Genomic DNA, 21,265 nt, shown 5'->3' with positions numbered 1-21,265 from the left:
CTCCAGACGTGCCCTATATTACTGAAGCATAACTTCCCTACTTGTGTAATCAATTCTCCTCACAATAAATGGTAACATTCTGTGAGCTTTCCTAATCACTTGCTGTACCTGTGTACTAACCTTTTGTGATTCATGCATGAGGACACCCAGATCCCTCTGCTTCCCGGAGCTCTGCAATCTCATCATTTAGATAAGTTTATTCTTTATTTTCCTTGCCAAAATAGGCCATTTCACATTTCCCACATTACACTCCAATTGCCAGATCTTTGCCCACTCACAACCTATGTGTGTCCCCTAATAGCCGCCTTATTCTCTCTACGATTTTCTTTCCTATCTATCTTTGTGTTGTCAGCAAATTTTACAATCATACCTTTAGTCCCTTCCTCCATCTGCTCTCTTGGGGTCAGTTAGCTCAGTCTGCTGGATGGCTAACTATGTGGGTTCAATTCCCCTACCACCTAAGGTTATTGACAAAGGCCCTGTCTTCTCAACCTTGCCCCTAGCCTGAGGTGTGTCGATCCTCAGGTTAAATCACCACCAGTCAGCTCCAGAGCAGCCTATGGTTATCTGGGACTATGGCAACTTTCCCATACGGTTTCTAATCGACCTTGTTGTGGAGCGACCATTTGGTTTTTGGGTTCGAGTGACGCTGTTTAAATTCTAATTTTGTTTCATACAGTTTAATGCAAAGTACTTTAAGATACTTTCCATTGCTGCGGACATCAGAAAAAAGCACGCTCGTTAAAACAAAATACATCACTGAGAACATTTTAATTGGGTAGTATATTATTTTTAGATTTTATGGGCCAGTATAGCTCCAATTTGATTTGAAAGGTTACACAATCTCTGAATAAATGCTCTGTGTATTACTTGGCTTTATTAGCCTTGAAGATGGCCAAGCAGTTCTGTAGTCAGCAAGTTACAGCTGTTCAGGAAGTCAGCCCATCACTGCCATTTTAGGGATGAGCAATAAATGTGGCCCTTCCCACATCAACCATGTCCCAAGAATAACTTTCTTTTTGTACATATAAAGATGTATGTTGACTGAAGGTTGCTCATATTAGTTCAGCTCTGTGCTAATCAGAGTACTTGAATTCCACTGCAGAATTCACTGACCCAAAATGAGCAGAATTGTTTCCTGCTGTGATTTTATGTGATCCAGAATACATTCCCTGAAAATGTGATGGAAACCGATTCAATAATAATTTTCAAAAGGGAATCGGATGAACACTTGCCAGGCATAATAAAGTTTGTTTATTAGTCACAAGTAGGCTTCCGTTAACTGCAATGTGAAAATCCCCTAATCGCCACACTCCAGCGCCTGTTCGGGCACACTGAGGGAGAATTTAGCATGGCCCAAAGTAGCTCCCTTGCAGTGTTAATTTAAGCCTACTTGTGACACTAATAAATAAACTTAAACAATGCAGCTAACCAACATGTCTTTCGAACTTGTGGGAGGAAACTGGAGCACCCGGAAGAAAGCCACGCAGACACGGGAAGAACGTATAGACTCTGCACAAGCAGTAACCCAAGCTGGGAATTGAACCCGTGTCCCTGGCGCTGTGAGGCAGCACTGCTAACCACTGTGCCACCGTGCCGCTTAGGGAAGACAACAGAGGAGTGGGGTTAATTGGACAGCTCTTAAAGAGCCTGCACATACATCTTTTTCCCATTTCAGCAGCTGTTTTGACATTTAAATTACTTTAAGCTACTTTGTCTGCATTTTGGTTTGGTTTTGTCCCACTAGGGGAATGACTCAGCAGAGATAGCAGGACGCTGCTATACACTGAGGAGGGAGTGACCCTGGGAGTGCTTTACATCAACTCCCGACCCCATGGAGTCTTGCAGCATAAGGTCAAAAATGGGCAAGGAAATCTACTGCTGAGTACAACTTGCTGTGCTCCCTCAGCAGATGAACCAGTGCTGATCCATGTTGAATACGACTTGGAAGAGATGGCAAGGATATGGAATGTATTCTGGCTGGGTGACTTCATCAGTAGTGGCTCACTAGCACCGTTACTGACTCAGCTGACCGAGACATAAGGGCCTGTGGCAATAGTGAGAGAACAACCAATAGGAAAATCTTTGAGCTTTTACAGATGACTTGTTACGATCCCAGCTATGTTGATACTAGACAAAGCAAATCCCAGGATGGAAGCAGGCTTGATCGATCCTAATTTTGTATTTGTTTTAGAAACCATGGAACAAATTCACAGGAGCCTGCTGATGAACTTTTAACACACAGAATAAAACATTTATTAAGCAAGAAAATGAACTATATTACAAAATCAAAAAGGTTGGTAAGATCTCAATACCAGCCCAAGAAAATGATTCCAACCGCACTACTCCTTTATCCCAGCACATCATTATGGACACACAAATCCAGACAGACAGGCAATTTGCAATAACTGTCTTATATTCTAACCTTCAGGCTAAGTATGAGGTATATCTGAATTAACAGGTGAACTGGTCAACAACACCACACTCCAAAATACATGGCAGATGAGGCCAAAGTAGATTCCATGGATTTCTCAACAACCCACCCAAACTTTTGTCACACTGTAAGCCAAGCAGTCTCATGGAAACTTTGTTTTTCTCACAAGGGTTTCCAATCTCCTCATTTAAATAGCTTGCCTTGGAATTCCCTTCAAATGTACCTCCCACTTGGACAGCTTCAACAAGGATCCACCTTAGATTCCTCATCTTCAATCTCACCTTCCAAGATTCCTTTTCCCTGGATCTCCCAAATACACGGAAGCCTCAGCTTCGAAGCACAATTTCAGATCTTTGATCGTACCAAGCAGAACATCGCCAATCCAACAGGTCCGCGGCAAGGAGTCAATTCCTTTGGTTGCATCTTCAGGTTTTTGGGGCTTCTCTTGATCCGTGTCACTTCAGGTCTACTCTTCACAGCTCTCTCTTTAACTTGTAGCCTATTGTTCTGATCATTTCGCTTAACCTGAATTCTAGGACATCTCTCTGATCCCTGTCTTTGTCCTTGCATGGGGCTTTCTTCTGAGGCAACTTTCCGAGAAAATTCTGTCCCAGATCTCTAAAATGTGGTGACGATGTTCCAATGGGACCTTTCCTTGAACTCCTGTTACTGCTGTCAATGTTGTGTAGGGTTATTTAGAAGATACATAGGCCAAGTGGCCTCAAGTCTGTTCCACCATTCAGTGTGATCATGAGTGATCTTCAGCTTCAACTCTCTTTTTCCACCCACTCTTCATACCCCTTGATTACCTGAGAGACCAAAAACCTGCCCAAATCTGTCTTAAGTATATTAAATTATGGAGCAGCCATAATCCTCTAGGACAGAGACTTTCAAAGGTTCACAACCCCTTCGAGTGAAGAAATTTCACCTCATCCTCAATGATCAGCCTCTTAACTTGAGACTATGCCCCATGTTTTGGATTCCCGCACCAGGGGAAACTAGCTCCACGTCTGCCCATTCAGCTCTGCTTGTAATAGATAGTGAGTGCGATTATTTGTATCTTCAGGGCATCCAGAATATATTTAGCAGACATCTTATTTTTGTATCTCAAAAAGATGGCAATGGAATGACTTTTCATAGCTCAATGGTTAGTTTAAGTCTCGGGATGTTAGTCTGTGCTTTTTTTAACGCAAAATATTTTTCTTCAGTTTAGAAGCATTCTGTAAACAAAAGGAGGAACACTCTGGTCAGGTGGTGTCAGTCACCATGCTAGGCTTCTGCACCAAGGGGTAAGCGTGGTGACTGAACACAGTTTTGCTTTTTGCCCTGGCCATGGTCCGGATTACCACCAAGAATAAGAATTAGCTGATACGATTTGTGAAGTGGTAGTTCGGAGGTTGTACAACGTGGGTTAGAATCCTATTGATTGCCAAAATAACTGAGGGCCATAGACAGCAAAGGAGCTCAAACCTGGAAAGGGATGAGTTTGAGTTGGCAACCGTTTCAAGTAATTAGCATGGTAGGGAGTGGGGGAGGTGGCAGGAGGATTCCGGGAGCCCTTGGGCAGGACTTTTATTTCTGGGCTCCTGCCAAATGAAATCCAACAAAGCGGCACGGTAGCACAGTGGTTAGCACTGCTGCTTCACAGCTCCAGGGACCTAGGTTTGATTCCAGCTTGGGCCACTGTCTGTGTGGAGTTTGCACATTCTCCTCGTGTTTGCATGGGTTTCCTCCGGGTGCTCCGGTTTCCTCCCACAGTCCAAAGATGTGCGGGTTAGGTTGGTTGGCTATGCTAAAAATTGCCCCTTAGATTCTAAGATGCGTAGGTTAGAGGGATTAGCCGGTAAATATGTAGGGATATGGGGGTAGGGCCTGGGTGGGATTGTGGTCGGTGCAGACTCGATGGGCCAAATGGCCTCTTTCTGCACTGTAGGGTTTCTATGATTCTATGATTTTCTTGGCCGTTGAGTGACCTTAAGCCGTTGTTTCAAGAAGAATTGGTTCAGTCACTCGCCACTTGGTAGAATTGTGTAGACAATTGCGTTCACAAAGCATACTGTACCTCAAATTTACAGTCAGGATCTTGTGTATGTCATAGCACCTCTGATTGCATATTATACATGTCTGCCTATCTGAAACGGGGTGTCAGTGGACTGAAAATGGTGTCGGGTCACTTAGCGACCCCTTTATGCAGACGTATTGCTCACTGTCATCCTGTTTGAAACATGCAAGCACTTGACTGCCCATCTCATGATCCTGCTCAAGAGGCCGGGGGGTGGAGTGTCAGCGTAAGTGACCCAGGGCTGTTTTCAGTTTCCAGCATCCTGTTTACCCCTAGGTGCAGAAGCAAGTTAAAGTTGGCCCAAATGTGTTCATAAATTAATTGGTGTCTTTGTAAATCACAAGCTTTACGTAAAGTGCACAGCGATTCTCAATCTAGTCAATTTCTGGCATCAGAATGTAATCCTGTTGGTATAATTGACAAATATCGCTTGATTGATTCTAGCAAAGCCTATTCCACTGAATGGAGATGAAATATTCTCCAAAAGGAGCAGGGCGGCACAGTGGTTAGCACTGCTGCCTCACAGCACAATAAGAAGCCTCTCAACACCAGGTTAAAGTCCAACAGGTTTATTTGATAGCACAAGCCACAAGCTTTCGGAGCGCTGCCCCTTCATCAGGTGAGTGGGAGTTCTGTTCACAAACAGGGCATATAAAGACACAAACTCAATTTACAAAATAATGGTTGGAATGCTAGTCTTTACAGGTAATCAAGTCTTAAAGGTACAGACAATGTGAGTGGAGAGAGGGTTAAGCACAGGTTAAAGAGATGTGCATCGTCTCCAGACAGGACAGTTAGTGAGATTTTGCAAGCCCAGGCAAGTCGTGGGGTTACAGATAGTGTGACATGAACCCAAGATCCCGGTTGAGGCCGTCCTCGTGTGCGGAACTTGGCTATCAGTCTCTGCTCAGCGTTGTCGTGTGTCGTGAAGGCCGCCTTGGCGAATGTCGAATCAGAGGCCGAATGCCCGTGACCGCTGAAGTGCTCCCCAACAGGAAGAGAACAGTCTTGCCTGGTGATTGTCGAGCGGTGTTCATTCATCGTTGTCGTAGCGTCTGCATGGTCTCCCCAATGTACCATGCCTCGGGACATCCTTTCCTGCAGCGTATCAGGTAGACAACGTTGGCCGAGTTGCAAGTGTATGTACCGTGTACCTGGTGGATGGTGTTCTCACGTGAGATGATGGCATCTGTGTCGATGATCTGGCACGTCTTGCAGAGGTTGCTGTGGCAGGGTTGTGTGGTGTCGTGGTCACTGTTCTCCTGAAGGCTGGGTAGTTTGCTGCGGACAATGGTCTGTTTGAGGTTGTGCGGTTGTTTGAAGGCAAGAAGTGGGGGTATGAGGATGGCCTTGGCGAGATGTTCATCTTCATCAATGACATGTTGAAGGCTCTGGAGTAGATTCCGAAGGCTCTGGAGAAGACCACTTCAGCGGTCACGGACATTCGGCCTCTGATCTTCGGGAAAGCGGCATTCATGACACATGACAACACAGAGTCGCTGAGTAGAGACTGATGGCCAAGTTCCGCATACATGAGGACACCCTCAACCGGGATCTTGGATTCATTTCACACTATCTGTAACCCCCACGACTTCACTGGGCTTGTAAAATCTCACTAACTGTCCTGGCTGGAGACAATACAAATCTCTTTAACCTGTGCTTAACCCTCTCTCCACTCACATTGTCTGTACCTTTAAGACTTGATTGCCTGTAAAGACTCGCATTCCAACCATTATTTTGTAAATTGAGTTTGTGTCTTTATATGCCCTGTTTGTGAACAGAACTCCCACTCACCTGATGAAGGAGCAGCGCTCCGAAAGCTTGTGGCTTGTGCTACCAAATAGACCTGTTGGACTTTAACCTGGTGTTGTGAGACTTCTTATTGTGCTTAACCCAGTCCAACACCAGCATCTCCACATCATGCCTCACAGCACCAGGGACCTGGGTTCGATTCCCAGCTTGGGTCATTGTCTGTGCTGTGTCTGCGTGGGTTTCCTCCGGGTGCTCCGGTTTCCTCCCAGAGTCCAAAAGACAAGCTGGTTAGGTGCATTGGCCATGCTAAATTCTCCCTCCGTGCACCCGAACAGGCGCCGGAGTGTGGCGACTAGGGGATATTTACAGTAACTTCATTGCCATGTTAAGCCTATTTGTGGCACTAATAAATAAACTTAAAAAAGACGATACTAGTCTCAGCTAGAGGGGGTTTTATAGGTGACCCGAGTATGAGGAAGGGAGGGAGAGATTATATATCTCGGCATTGCATGATAAGAGACTAAGGTCTGATATATTTGCACTGTATATTGTAGAGTACAATTATAAGAGTTAGACAAAGCTCTTCATAACCTCTGTTAGAGTAATGTTTTTACTGAACAGACATTGCTTGCCAATGATTCTGCTGAAGGCTCACCAGTGTATGGAGATAAGGCAGTGACTCAATCTTTTCTTGCCAAACCAGTACTCAATATTAAGTTCATGTTGTAAATGTAACAAATTGCGCAATGGTTGTAACACATTACAGTAACTAATGTAAGCATACATCTGTCTCTGAAATCATGTCACAATGTGGGCTGGCGTATTTTCTAATAAACAGGTTTGACCCTTCAAGTGATTAGCAATGAAGTTATTGAACTTGGGGAGAGGATACAACATGGTAATCGTGTCAACAATTGATGTCAAGAGCGTCAACTTATATTTTTAAAAATAAAAGCAAAATACTGCGGATACTGGAAATCAGAACAGAAAATGCTGGGTGAACTCAGCAGGTCTGGCAGATATGAGGTTGGAAGTTTATCCCTGGGTCATTTATGACCCTGAGGGTGTGAATGGTCTGACTCAGTTTCAGGCAGTTGCTTGGGAGAGGGATGGGAATCAGTAGCTTGGGATCAGAGTTTGTGGTGGGGATCAAAGGCAATGGACTTCCTGGCTCCCCATTTGCAGAGAGGTGTACTCCAAAGATGCGCTGAGGAATCCCTCCTGCAGGTTCCCACGTAAGGGTTTACCCACCAATTGTCCAGAAGGGCTAACTTCTCCCTCGACAATTGCGCTGCACTGGGAGCCATCCAACAAAGAGATTTAAATCACCAACTTTGGATGGTTCTGTCAGTTTTATCCTGACGGTTACTCTGAAAATGTTAGAGGGAAAAAAAGCACTTCTAACTCCAGAATAATTATTTTGAACACCCAGACCGAGTGCTGCACAGCACAGTCGCCACGCCCTCAAACACCAAGAGATCCAACTGCCTCCCCCCACCCCCCCCAACCACAATGTCGGAACCCCACACCCTCCAACTTGAAGGACCCCGCTTCCCCAACCCGACTACCGCATCCCAATCACTCACCTCAGAAACTTACCTTCTCCCCTTCAATGGGAACTTTAAACTCACTGCCGTAAAAAGGAGCATCTCCTCCTTCGCTCCACTCCTTTGGCACTTCGCCACTGAGCCGAGGACACGCTTTGCTGCTTTCAGTCTTACCTGACCTGAATCAGAAAGTTCGGGCGTGACGGGCAATTCACCATTATAAGAGCGGGTAAATCGCTACTGCAAGGAAGTTCTGGCCCAACATGTCTTCATGCTCCCAATGCTTAGTTCCATCCAGTGCTGGATGCGGGTTGAAGAAATTCCATCCGGTACTGATGCGAGTTAAGCAGCTTGAGGTGGATGGAGCATTGGATCTCGTTGGTGTGTAGGGTGGAAACTGATAGGTTTTCCAATGATGTTACCAAGGGACCGAGTATAGACGAGACATGGGTCGGGTTCAAGAGTTGTGGTGGGGTGCAAATAGAGTTAGCAGGACAGAAAAAGAAAGCTAAGGCATTGCAACTGCTACTTGGCTGAGCAGCTATCAACATCCTGCTCCCAAGGACCTGGCCACCATTCTGTCCATCCACATGCTAACCTGTTCATGCCAGCAATGCACGTTTCTAAGCCTCATAGTGTGTGTTTCTGCTGTGTCACTTAATGTAAGCACAGTAGTAAGTGATCTTTTTCGAACCCTTGACTTTTCTCCAGTCTTTAAATGAGCACCAACGCACTCAGACAAAGGCATCAATGTACAAAGCTGTCGCAGAGACCACTATCTGTTTAATCTGGCACATGTGGTTTGAGATTCTTTCTTTTTACAGGGAAAATAATGTATGAATATAACATGCCTGCGTTCAGCGCAAGCTGACCTCTGATGATTTGCAATGTGTTTCAAATTATGTTTAGCTTTTGTTCTGCATGAAGCCTGCTGCCCACACAAGATTGGCTTTGTGTACAAGTTAGGCAAAAAAAAAAATACTGGGTAAATTAGCAGGGGAATATGAGTAAGAGATCTGCGAGCAGGGCGCATATTTATTTAATTAATCATTATTGAAAAGGGAAAAGAACCAGTCGAGGCGACTATGAAAGCAGTCAGCCCATGTCCTGCCAGCATCCTCTGAACGCTGGGATGTACAGATAATAAATAGCCTGCAGAGAATGTGTTGGTGGTCGTCTTCAAGTGGCACTGTTCGCCTGCATTCAGATCTAATGAACCTTTCACCTTTGTATTTCGACTTGACAGAGGGTCTACAGAGCTCCCTTTCCTGGTGGTGGTGATTGAAGTGAGTTGTGACAGCCTAATTCTCAATGGATATTTTATGCCCAAAATAAATTCCTTAAGAGTTTTGGGCTTGAAATTCCTCAAGGCTCAATTCACTGCCAGAGCGAATGTATGTTGGGGGGGAAAGCTTCCAGTGGTTAAGTTTTCCCTTGACCTTGGCCCCCATTACAAAGTAAGAAGTCTCACAACACCAGGTTAAAGTCCAACAGGTTTATTTGGTAGCAAATACCATAAGCTTTCGGAGCGCTGCTCCTTCGTCCAATGGAGTGGAAATGTGCTCTCAAACAGTGCACAGAGACACAAAAAAATCAAGTTACAGAATACTGATTAGAATGCGAATCCCTACGGCCAGCCAGATCTTAAAGGTACAGACAATGTGGGTGGAGGGAGCATTAAACACAGGTTAAAGAGATGTGTATTGTCTCCAGACAGAACAGCTAGTGAGATTCTACAAGACCAGGGGAAAAGCTGTGGGGGTTACTGATAATGTGACATAAATCCAACATCCCGGTTTAGGCTGTCCTCATGTGTGCGGAACTTGGCTATCAGTTTCGGCCCCATTACAAATCCAGGGGATGGGGTCAGTTCTGATGTTCCCAAGATGTCCACCTTTGCAGGGGTGGCCTAGAATCTTGGAATCAAACCATTTCCAGTCCAGTGACATGCAGATACACACTGCAGGAGGGACCTGAACAAACCCATTACTAGTGACTGGCTTCATGGTGCCAGCCAACCTCTCCTGTTCTGAAATTGATGGAGGCTGAGAGAAGACTCAATAGAGGTCTACAAAATTATGAGAGGCATAGACAGGGTGGATAGTCAGAGGCTTTTTCCCCAGGATGTAATTGTCAATTACAAGGGGGCATGGGCTCAAGGTGAGAGGGGGAAAGTTTAAGGGAGATGTGCGGGGGAAGGTTTTCATGCAGAGAGTGGTAGGTGCCTGGAACACGCTGCCAGAGGAGGTGGTGGAAGCAGGCACATTAGCAACATTTTAAAGAGGCATCTAGATGGGTACATGAATAGGGACGGAATAGAGGGATACGGACCGAGTAAGGGCAGAAGATTTCTTTTAGTTTAGTTAGGGCCTCATGATTGGCATGGGCTTGGAGGGCTGAAGGGCCTGTTCCTGTGCTGTACTTTTCTTTGTTCTTTGTATTGGCACTGGGGTGAGTTGGAAGGAGTGTTCTGGCAGGCAATCTGCTCCCACAGGCATTTTTGAACTTTTCCAGAAGTGGGGGAAGGGAGACTTAACAGAATCCAAGTTTCCTCCCTCATACACCCTTTACACTCCCACCGAGCGCTTTCAGTGGCCCAAAATACTGGGTCCTTTGGCTCTTTATTTGAATTTGTCCTGGAACGAGAGAAAAGGGATGTACTTTGCTGAAGTGTGAGTTTAACATCCTCGCCAGTTCAGCAGCAGCGAGTATGATTTTCCTATTTTGGTGAATTATTAAAAACAAATTCACTCAGATCACCAATTGCCTTCAATCAATCTCCCTTTGCCATTTCCCTGCGTTCCTGCTGTTGACTACAATCCTCTGATATGTGCTGTAGCTCTTTACTCTGCCTGCAATTAATGTGTTTTGTTCTCCTTGGATTCCAATTTGATAGAGGTGTACCCGATTATGATGAGACAAGATAGGCAAAGAAAAGCTGTTTCCATTAGCAAAATTGTACAAGGGCCAAGGGATATTGAAAGTTTTAGAGAAAAAATTAAAGTTTATTTACTGGCGTCACGGTAAGGCTTAAATTAACACTACAATGAAGTTACTGTGAAAATCCCCTAGTCGCCACACTCCGGTGCCTGTTCGGAGGGAGAATTTAACGTGGCCAATGCATCTAACCAACACGTCTTTCGGACTGTGGGAGGACACCGGAGCACCCAGAGGAAACCCACACAGACACGGGGAGAATGTGCAAACTCCGCACGGACAGTGACCCAAGCTGTGAATCGAACCCGGGCCCCGGGCTCTATGAGGCAGCAGTGCTAACCACTGTGCTGCCCATGGAAGAGATGCAGGGGGGATAGGAGGAGGCACCTTTTTTACTCAGCAGGTGATAATATCTTGGGACACTCTGCCCATGAGGGTGGTGGAAGCAGAAACAATAATTGGATATTTGAGGGAAATAAGCTTGCAGGGCAACGGGGGCTACTAGAGTAGTGGAATGGGACTGACTGGGTTGCTGTATAGAGAGTGCCAGCGTGGATTTGATGGGTCAAGTGGCCACCTTCTGTGTTGCAATGAATTTGGGGTTCTTTCTGGGATTCATTTCCTCCACCACAGGTTCAGAAAACAGCTTACTGCAAGAGAAGCATTTCTTTTACCCGATTAAACAGAACCATATTCACCAACAATCTCTCAGATCGCCAGCATGAGAAGGCTACTTATTCATCAATGTAGCTCATCCTTCCACAGAACTTAGCATTTCCCCAGTGCAGCACCTAACTGCCTTCTTAAATCGTAACATCCTTACAGTGCAGAAGGAGGCCATTCAGCCCAACGAGCATGCACCAACAATCCCACCCAGGCCCCATCCCCGTACAAATAACAATACAGCACAGGAACTGGCCATTCGGTCGACCAAGCCTGCGCCGATTCCAAATCCTTATTTAGACCCACTACTTATTGCCCGTACCCAGTTTCTATCTCTCTCTTCGCCACCCGCGTCTGTCAAGATACTCCTTGAAAGTTGCCCCACGTATTTACCCTGCTAATCCCCCTGACACTAAGGGACAATTTAGCATGGCCAATCCACCTAACCCGCACATCTTTGGACTGTGGGAGGAAACTGGAGGAAACCCACGCAGACATGGGGAGAACATACAGTCTCCACACTGACAGTGACCCAAGGCCAAAATCGAAGCCGGGTCCCCGGCGCTGCGAGGCAGCGATGCTAACCACTGGTGCGAAAGACTTGGTTTTTGTTGTCAGATGAACATTCAGTTTCAATCAAATCATTGCATCAAGAAATACTTCCTCATCTTGGTCTTGATCTTTACCGATCTGAGCTTGTGTCTTTGGCCTATAGTGTGGTTAACCTCAGTGCCTTGTACCTTCGTGTACCTTTATGAGGTCCTGTTGCATTTTACTTCTGTCGCGGTTCAGGAGTCGGGGTTTGGCTCGCCTGCCTCAAACGCTCAGACTAATTGTTCTTTTTCCACCACCTCCAGACCTTGTATGTTTAGCCTGTTCACAGGTGCCATGAACATCAAGGCAACGTGGCCCTATGGTGTGGCTTGTCCAGCGTACGATGTTTGACAGATTCAGATCCCCTCTCGATTTGGCAATGGGGCTCGGCATTCCTTTTGCTTTGTAGTTTGCTGATCCATTGGATGTGCTACCATAGTAAATAGTGAGTAAGTTAACAGTCAAAAGACAACTCCCACGGCAGCAAAAACAAACGTGGAGTAAGTAACAGTCAAAAGACAACTCCCACAGCAGCAAAAACAAACGTGGATGTCAAACTCCAGTGATTTAGTGAGAACAGACTGAACCGTACACTATTTACCTCATGCAGTGACTAATGCATTTCAGTCTGTCTGACTGTCACCACGGCCGGAGTGGTAATCACGGCACCATATAGGGGCAGGGTGACAAAACGCACACAGCTGTGCAAGTTGGCAGAGGTGAGGGCAGGATGGCAAGATTTGCTGGGTCTTTGACCGGCAGGATTGAGCCCAAACTGGCATTTACAAAAGATTTTGACCTCTGTGGGCCTACAACCTCAGAATCGTACGAATGAATTGCCTTGTAACTGACTGAGAAAATGTCCATTTGATCTAGAGGCCCCCACAATTTTGATTTGGTTTACTTGGATGTCTTTTTTCTAAGAACTGTCTCCAGAGCTTGCCATATATAATTGTTTGATGTGTCCGAGTTCAGTGCATATCAAAGAGTATGTTATAAAAAGAGACTGTTGTACATAAGTAGCAACACAGCCTGTAAGTGTAGTGAAATTCTCCATAAGGAGCTATTTTGCCGAAGGGGGAAAGGTCCTATTTTTTTAAAATTAAAAATCAGTAGACAGGGCCAGCTAACAACCGGCAAATTCATAGAGTGCTTTTTACTCTGCCAAGTCCAATAAGGAAATTCAGACAAGGTTTTTCTGACAGGAAATTAAATAGCTTTGTACAATTGCACCCAGACAGCAGAAAGCAACACTGGTATGTGATCAATAAATTCTGATTTACTATGATTAAATGTGGCATTTCAGCTATGCACTGATCAAAAATCATCAGAATGAAATTCATATTACAAATGCATAGACAGTGCATTTGTCTGTTTTAAGCATTGAGTTTGGTAAAGTCATCCTTTAAGACTAACAATTATTCTGGAAAATGTATAACGTTGTTGTTGTTTTCCCTGACATTGGTATTCTTGTGATTGTTTTGATGAGTGCAGGATGAAAAGCTTTGACAGAATGTATTTTGTCAGCAGCACTCCAGTGCTGAAGTTTCTAATGACCAATTATTCTAGAGCTATGTATTTTTTAAAATGCATTTGTGGGACATGGGCGTCGCTGGCTGGCAATCATTTATTGCCCACCTCTAGTTGCCCGAAGGTAGTTGAGAGTCAACCCCATTGCTGTGGCTCTGGAGTCACACAAGTCATACTCGGGTCACCTATAAAACCCCCTCTAAGTAAGGCTAGTATTAAGTTTTTTTTAAAAAGTTTATTTATTAGTTACAAGTAGACTTGTATTAATGCTCAATGAAGTTACTGTAAAAATTCCCTAGTTGCCACACTCCTGTGCCTGTTCGGGTAAACTGAGCGAGAACTTATCGTGACCAATGCACCTAATTAGCACGTCTTTCAGACTGTGGGAGGAAACCAGAGCACTCGGAGGAAACCCACGCAGTCACGGGGCGAATGTGCAAACTCCACACAGCCAGTAACCCAAACCAGGAATCGAACCCGGGTCCCTGGCGCTGTGAGGCAGCAATGCTAACTACTGTGCCGTCCCGTGGTATGTAATCAATAAATCCTGATTTACGACAAATCTGCCATCCATACCTGGTCTATGTGCCAGACCAGGTAAGGATGGTAGATTTCCTTTCTTAAAGGACATTAGTGAACCAGATAGGTTTTTCCGATAATGAGCAATGGTTTCATGGTCAGCAGTGGATTCTTAATTCCAGATATTTTTTGTTTAATTCAATTTCCACCATCTGCTGTGGCAGGATTCGACTCTGGAATCCCCAGAACATTTAGTTGAGTTTCTGGATTGGTAGTTGAGCGATTAATCGCATCCCCAGGATGCTTCCCCTAAGGAGCCTAACGCAGCATGGTTAAAATTGCTTGATTAAGTACCAAGGCCACATCGCTGAATCCAGCAAGTTAATATGATGAGAATGTTGTAGGATTTGTTTACGAATGGTCAAGAGCTCGAAGCTGCGTGGCTCCACTTTTGCTTTACTACTTAAACGCTAAGATAATAAATAAGATCACGGGGGAGAGCAGAAAAATCACTTTTATAATTTGATTTTGTTTATAAAAACAGAAGGTTAAATTACTGGAAAATAACTTCGGAGGGTGGTAACTGTTTTGAAGCGTGTGATCTTCAGCTGAACACTGAGTCTGTTAGAATGCAAGTGCAGCCTTGATGTTGAATCTCATAAGATCTTAAGGAAGAGGAGTAGGTCATGCAGCCCATTGGGTCTGCTCTGCTATTCAGTGGCTAATCTAATTAGCCCTTAACACCACTTTTCTGCCTAACCCCATCCCTCCCTGCCCATATCCCTGACTCTATAATACATCAAAAATCTGTCCAACACAGCCTTGACTGTATTCAATACCAAACCTATCTTAATGTATGTTAGTTTCTGTATATCGTTGAGATACACTGGTGAAGAGCATTGTTTAATTAAGTACTTAGGAGCATCTGGGTTGCTAGGTAGGCGGCAGACATACGTACTGCTGCATTTTGCAAATAAAACGGCTATCTGGAAAAGGATTCATGTCCAGTTTCATACTTCCCCATCTGGCTTGGGATCCATCATCAGCCTCCACTGTTCTTTGTAGAAGAGAATTCCAAAAACTAATGGCTCCCTGAGAAAAGAAACAGGTTAATGATCCAGCAAGGCTCTTAACCTTTAAGATGTGCGCTTTCAGGAACTGGAGTAGGTCACTCGGGCCTTTGAGCTTGTCTTGTCATTCTGCTAGATCATGGCTGATCTGGAACTCGACCCTATTTACCGACCTTTGACCTGTGTCCTTTGATCATTTACACTAACAAAATTCTCTCAATCTCAGTCTTGAAACTTTTGACCCAGCATCCACATGCTTTTGGGCAGAGAGATCTACTAACCCTTGTGTGGGGGAAAAAGTACATCCAGATTTGACTCCTGAATGCTTCAGTTTTAGGATGAAATTCTCTGGTTCTGGATTCCCTCCTACCCGAGGCAATTGATTCTCTTTTTCTACTCTAACTTGGGCATTCAGGAAAATTGTTCCAGAGACAATGGAGAAGGATGACACACTTGTAAGTAGAATAAGGGAACAACGGAACTAAAGGCCATGCAACCAACAAATAAGAGGGTATATGAAGCAAGAGAGGAAAGAGCAGGAGGGTTCAATGCAATGTCACACAGCCCTTTTTGTTTGAAGTGAGGAGAAAAGGGATCGATACCAGCCCAGCCTCCTCCAGACGTTTTCCCTCCAAGCACTGGTGCATGGTCACATGGGCATGTGCATGGATGTCCTTGCTATAGAGGGAGTACAGTGAAGGATGACCAGGCTGATTTCTGGGATGGCAGGTCTGTCATATGAGGAGAGACCAAGTCGGTTAGGATTGTATTCATTGGAGATTATAAGAGTGAGAGGGGATCTCATAGATACTTATAAAATTCGAACAGGATTAGACAGGGTAGATTCAGAATGAATGTTCCCAATGGTGGGGGATTCCAGAACAAGGGGTCATAGTTTGAGGATAAGGGGTAAACCTTTTAGAACTGAGCTGAGGAGAAACTTCTTTACCCAGTGAGTGGTGAATCTGTGGAATTCACTGCCACAGAAAGTAGTTGAGGTCAAAACATTGTATGATTTCAAGAAGAAATTAGATCTAGCTCTTGGGGCTAAAGGGATCAAGGGATATGGGGGGAAGGGGGGATCAGGATATTGAATTTGTTGATCAGCCATGATCAAAATATGATGTGGCGATGCCGGCGTTGGACTGGGGTGGGCACAATAAGAAGTCTCACAACACCAGGTTAAAGTCCAACAGCTCTATTTGGAATCACAAGCTTTCGGAGCGCTGCTGCTTCATCGGGTGAGTGACCTGATGAAGGAGCAGCGCTCCGAAAGCTCGTGATTCCAGATAAACCTGTTGGACTTCAACCTGGTATTGTGAGACTTCTTACTATGATCAAAATAAATGGTGGAGTAGGCTGGAATGTTTCTATGTATGTGCAGCTGTGCATCAATCCTGAAGGAACTGCTCAGTGCAATTGTGCACAGCAAACAGAAGTTAGAGAGAACACTGCCCCTTGCCCCATGGGGGAGAGGAGAGGGGTAAAAATTCAGGCTTTCTGCAATTGAACCGTGACTGGTTGCGTGGTGTATCTGTGTCCCATCAGATACAGATAGTGAAAGGAGCACTTCAGGATGATATTTTAATCAGCCTCCCACAGAGCCTGATTTCAACTTAATAGCAGCAGGCCAGGCTTTGCAGAAGTCTGGAAAACCAGCAGCGAAATAGAGACAGCAGCAGCTGCCTGCAGGTGTGGTAAGTGCTTTTTATAGCACTGCGTGTGAGCCAGGAGGAACAGGAGTCATTGCACTCTTCCCTCCTGCAAGCCTTCAGCTCACCGCAGTCTCTCCTCACTGCCGTGACCTGCCAGCACCACTCAGCCTGAGGCCTGCTCCTTCCCCACTCCACCCGCCATCTACTTCCCTGTGATCTTCCGTGACTTGCTACCACCTGTCAGCCAACCTGTTGACAGGTGCTCCGAGAAGGAACTTGTGTAAAATTGCAAGTCAGACAGACTTGAGAGAGTGTGAGAGGACATACCTGCCCAGAGGTTGCTGGCTTTCCCCTTTCCAGATCCTCCAGTCTGGAAGAACTTGGTGGGAATTCCACGCAAGGCCTGCTTGCAGTGGCTGATTGGGTTTTTTTTTGTTTCTGCCAGCTTTTTCCACTCTGCCTCCTTCACATTTCATCTGGATGCTTCAGTCAGCCTCTGAGCAGGAGCTGACCAGCCACATCCAAGAGAATCCATATAATTAAGCATGGAGAGCTTAAGCCTGCATGTTCCTATGTGGCCAGAAGCACAACTTGGCGTCAAAGAGCAGGCCAAAGTTGCGGAGAGTCTGGTACAGCCTTGGGTGGCCTGGGAACACAGTTTGTGGTGAGGTTTAAAGCTAATGGCTTCGGTTTTTCCAATATTTAGTGTGAGGAACTTTCTGCTCATCCAAGATTAAATGTTAGACCAGCCACGTGACAAAAGCATTTTTGCTTCTGTTGGAGCTGTCTTGAATGGCCATTAAGTTAAAGAGCAAAACCAGCCTCTATTGCATATATTTTCTTTATTTTATTTCATTTTTCTGTTAGTTCGCTTTGAATGAAAATGTCCTTTTATTTTTATAACCATAGATAATTGGTTGCCAAGTTAAGAGAGAACCAGAGGGCTCGACTGAGCGTTACACACGTTGGATTAACAGCCTGACACAGGAGCAACTAGTTACACAGGTGGGAAAGATTTCCATTTTTCTTATATTGATAAAGTATTTTGCCCCAGATCCCTGTTGATATGCAAGAGGTCTCCAAGTGATTGAATGGTACAAGATCACATTAGCTGCTACCAGCTTGATATGCTTGTGAAAGCCAAGAAGTGGCTAAAGTAATCTTTTTTAGGGTGTTTGTTCCCTAGAACTGGCCGTCCACTTTGAGGATCAATCCAAGTAAATTGTTTAAACCATCATTCACGCGTAAAATAAGGCACATTGAATTCTGGTTTGTGAATTGGTACCCTTCTTCCTGACATGGTGCCATCTCTGTGTGTCCCGGAAACTTCAGTAAGTATCAATATTAATCAAAACATGTTGGGTGTTTAGCCCTCAGCCAGTCTAATTCCGTATGTCAAACTGCCAGATTGAGCCAACAGGTCAGAAGTAAACCTGATGCAGCATTTGATGATCCAAGATATCATTTAGTTTGCTCCAGACTTTTGAAAGGACCTACCATAGATTAAGCTGATCTTTCTCTACACCCTACCTGTAACTGCAACACCGTATTCTGCACCCTCTTCTTTCCTTCTCCCCTACATACTCTACGAATGGTACGTTTTATCTGTATAGTGTGCAAGAAACATACTTTTCACTGTATCCGAGTACATAAACAAAGAACAGTACAGCACAGGAAACAGGCCCTTCGGCCCTCCAAGTCTGTGCCACTCATTGGTCCAACTAGACCATTCGTTTGTATCCATCCATTCCCAGACTGCTCATGTGACTATCCAGGTAAGTCTTAAACGATGCCAGCGTGTCTGCTTCCACTACCCTACTTGGCAGCGCATTCCAGGCCCCCACCACACTCTGTGTAAAAAACGTCCCTCTGATATCTGAGTTATACCTCGCCCCTCTCACCTTGAGCCCGTGACCCCTCGTGATCGTCACCTCCGACCTGGGAAAAAGCTTCCCACTATGCACCCTATCTATACCTTTCATAATTTTGTACACCTCTATTAGGTCTCCCCTCATTCTCCGTCTTTCCAGGGAGAACAAGCCCAGTTTACCCAATCTCTCCTCATAGCTAAGACCCTCCATACCAGGCAACATCCTGGTAAACCTTCTCTGCACTCTCTCTAAAGCCTCCACGTCCTTCTGGTAGTGCGGCGACCAGAACTGGACGCAGTACTCCAAATGTGGCCTAACCAGCGTTCTATACAGCTGCATCATCAGACTCCAGCTTTTATACTCTATACCCCGTCCTATAAAGGCAAGCATGCCATATGCCTTCTTCACCACCTTCTTCACCACCTACATGTGACATTAAACCAAATCAAAGAAATTTGGAAAGACAATGGAGTTGAAAGAAGAATGCAGTCTATCACAGACCAGTAATAATAAGTTTTGCACATCATTTTTTAATGAAGAGGTGAAAGCTCCTTCTGTTCTGTGCATCGCGTCCTCTATACATAATTCTACAAACCCCTTTACATGTCTGCTTAGATTAATGTCAGTTGGGTACTGAGCAAGTCATCAACAACATTGTCACACCAGTGTGCTGCCATTGTGGATTTATTACCAAAACAGTTTTGGATTGTCACTGAGCCAGATGTTTGATCTCTCTAATTCAATTTTCATCATTGCACCAGGGTAGAGATGCATTAGACTGGAATCATAACAGTTGGCTCTTCCACACATCTGTAAATCTGTCCCCTGATTTTTAAAAAAAAAATTCTTTCATGGGATGTGAGCATCGCCGACACAGCCGGCATTTGTGGCCCATCTCCGATGTCAAACTAGGTGAGGCCGCACCTGGAGTACTGTGCACAGTTTTGGTCTCCTTATTTGAGGAAAGATGTAGTGGCATTGGAGGCAGTTCAGAGGAGGTTCACTAGATTGATTACGGAGATGAGGCGTTTGTCATATGAAGAGGGATTGAATAGTTTAGGCCTATACTCTCTGGAACTTAGAATGAGGGGAGATCAACTTGAGGTATACAAGATGATAAACGGTATGGATAAAGTGGACGTGGAATGGATACTTCTCTTGTGGGCATTCTGGGACGAGAGGTCAAAGTCTTAGGATAAGGGGTAGCAAATTTAAAACAGAGTTGAGGAGAAACTACTTCTCACAAAAGGTCGTGAATTTGTGGAATTCGCGACCTCAAAGTGCGGTGGATGCTGGGACAGTGAGTAAATTTAAGAAGGAGTTAGATTTTTAATTGGTAATGGGTTGAAGGGTTATGGGGAGAAGGCAGGAAATGGGGATGAAGAGCATAGTACCCATGATCGAATGGCGGAGCAGACTCAGTGGGCCGAATGGCCTAATTCTGCTCCTATTTCTTATAAACTTAAGAACTTATGAACATGCACTGGGGCTAATATGGGCCATCCTGAATTCCATCATGTACGCGATTCCATGCATATACTTGGAACAGCCGCATGTAGTTGGAAGGACTTGGGAGGTGAAACACTCTATAGGAGTGGGATAAGTGGTAGAAGTAACTGTTACAAAGTGTGTCCTGCTGTAACATGGGTATGTACGATAGGTGTTTGTTGAGCTAAGGTAGTGAGAGAGGAGGAAATACTTAATGGCATGCAGGTCTTGCCACAAGTTACTTGACCTAAAATGATCACATTTTTACTTTAACTTTTACGTTGTGTCCACATATACTGGGTGGTTGAGTTAGCCCTGAACTGTAGCAGGCCACATTCTCCCATGCACTCAGTACAGCTAGCCTTTGTGCATAATTCCCTAGAAATAGCCCTGAACTGGGAAGATTCTGCAGGTGTGAAACTCCTACCAGTCCATTCTTACCGATCCATAAGCAATGCAGAAAATTTACCTGAGTTCCCACAAACCAAATATTGTGCATTGTATTGTCCAAGTATTGTGAGGGAAGTGACTGCCTAGTTGTATTATCACTCGACTATTAACCCAGAAACTCAGCTAATGTTGTGAGGACCCGGGTTCGAATCCCACCACGGCAGCTGGTGAAATTTGAATTCAATAAAAAAAACCTCTGGAATTAAGAATCTACTGATGACCATGAAACCATTGTCAATTGTTGGAAAAACCCATCTGGTTTACTACTGTCCTTTAGGGAAGGAAATCTACTGTCCTTACCTAGTCTGGTCCACATGTGACTCCAGAGCCACAGCCAATGTGGTTGACTCTCAACTGCCCTCTGAAATAGCCTAGCCAGCCACTCGGTTCAAGGACAACTCAGGATGGGCAATAAATGCTGGCCAGCCAGCGACGCTCATGTCCCACGAATGAAAAAAAACTGGCTGTTGACTTAGACTGTCTAAATGTCGCTTAAAGTGAGGGCTGGAAAGATTCTGGCCTGAATGACCTTTTTCTATGTTTTATAGTAAAAGGCACGTACTTGGTAACGCTTAGTTAGATTGAGCTGAGGACTGAAATTGTGTGCCGCTGTGATCTTTTCACTTGTAACATTTTGCTCAACAATAACAGGTTTCAGAAATCATATTAATTAGTACCATGTTGAGAGGAAAA

At 44.9% G+C, this 21,265-nt stretch overlaps 1 protein-coding gene across 3 annotated transcripts in view; it reads left to right on the top strand.

Moving 5' to 3' along the window:
* The window catches only part of qtgal (queuosine-tRNA galactosyltransferase), a 315,686-nt gene that overhangs the window by 40,935 nt on the left and 253,486 nt on the right, over positions 1-21,265 (top strand). For all 3 annotated transcript variants that reach the window (XM_078225424.1, XM_078225426.1, XM_078225425.1), the window contains one exon: positions 17,673-17,768. In XM_078225424.1, coding sequence (XP_078081550.1) covers positions 17,673-17,768 — 96 coding nt within the window. The remainder of the gene's footprint in view (positions 1-17,672; positions 17,769-21,265) is intronic.

Source organism: Mustelus asterias, chromosome 12 (assembly GCF_964213995.1).
Source record: "Mustelus asterias chromosome 12, sMusAst1.hap1.1, whole genome shotgun sequence".
NCBI lineage: Eukaryota > Metazoa > Chordata > Chondrichthyes > Carcharhiniformes > Triakidae > Mustelus > Mustelus asterias.
The sequence above is the reverse complement of the archived record's forward strand: the minus strand, read 5'-3'. Positions and strand labels throughout refer to the sequence as shown.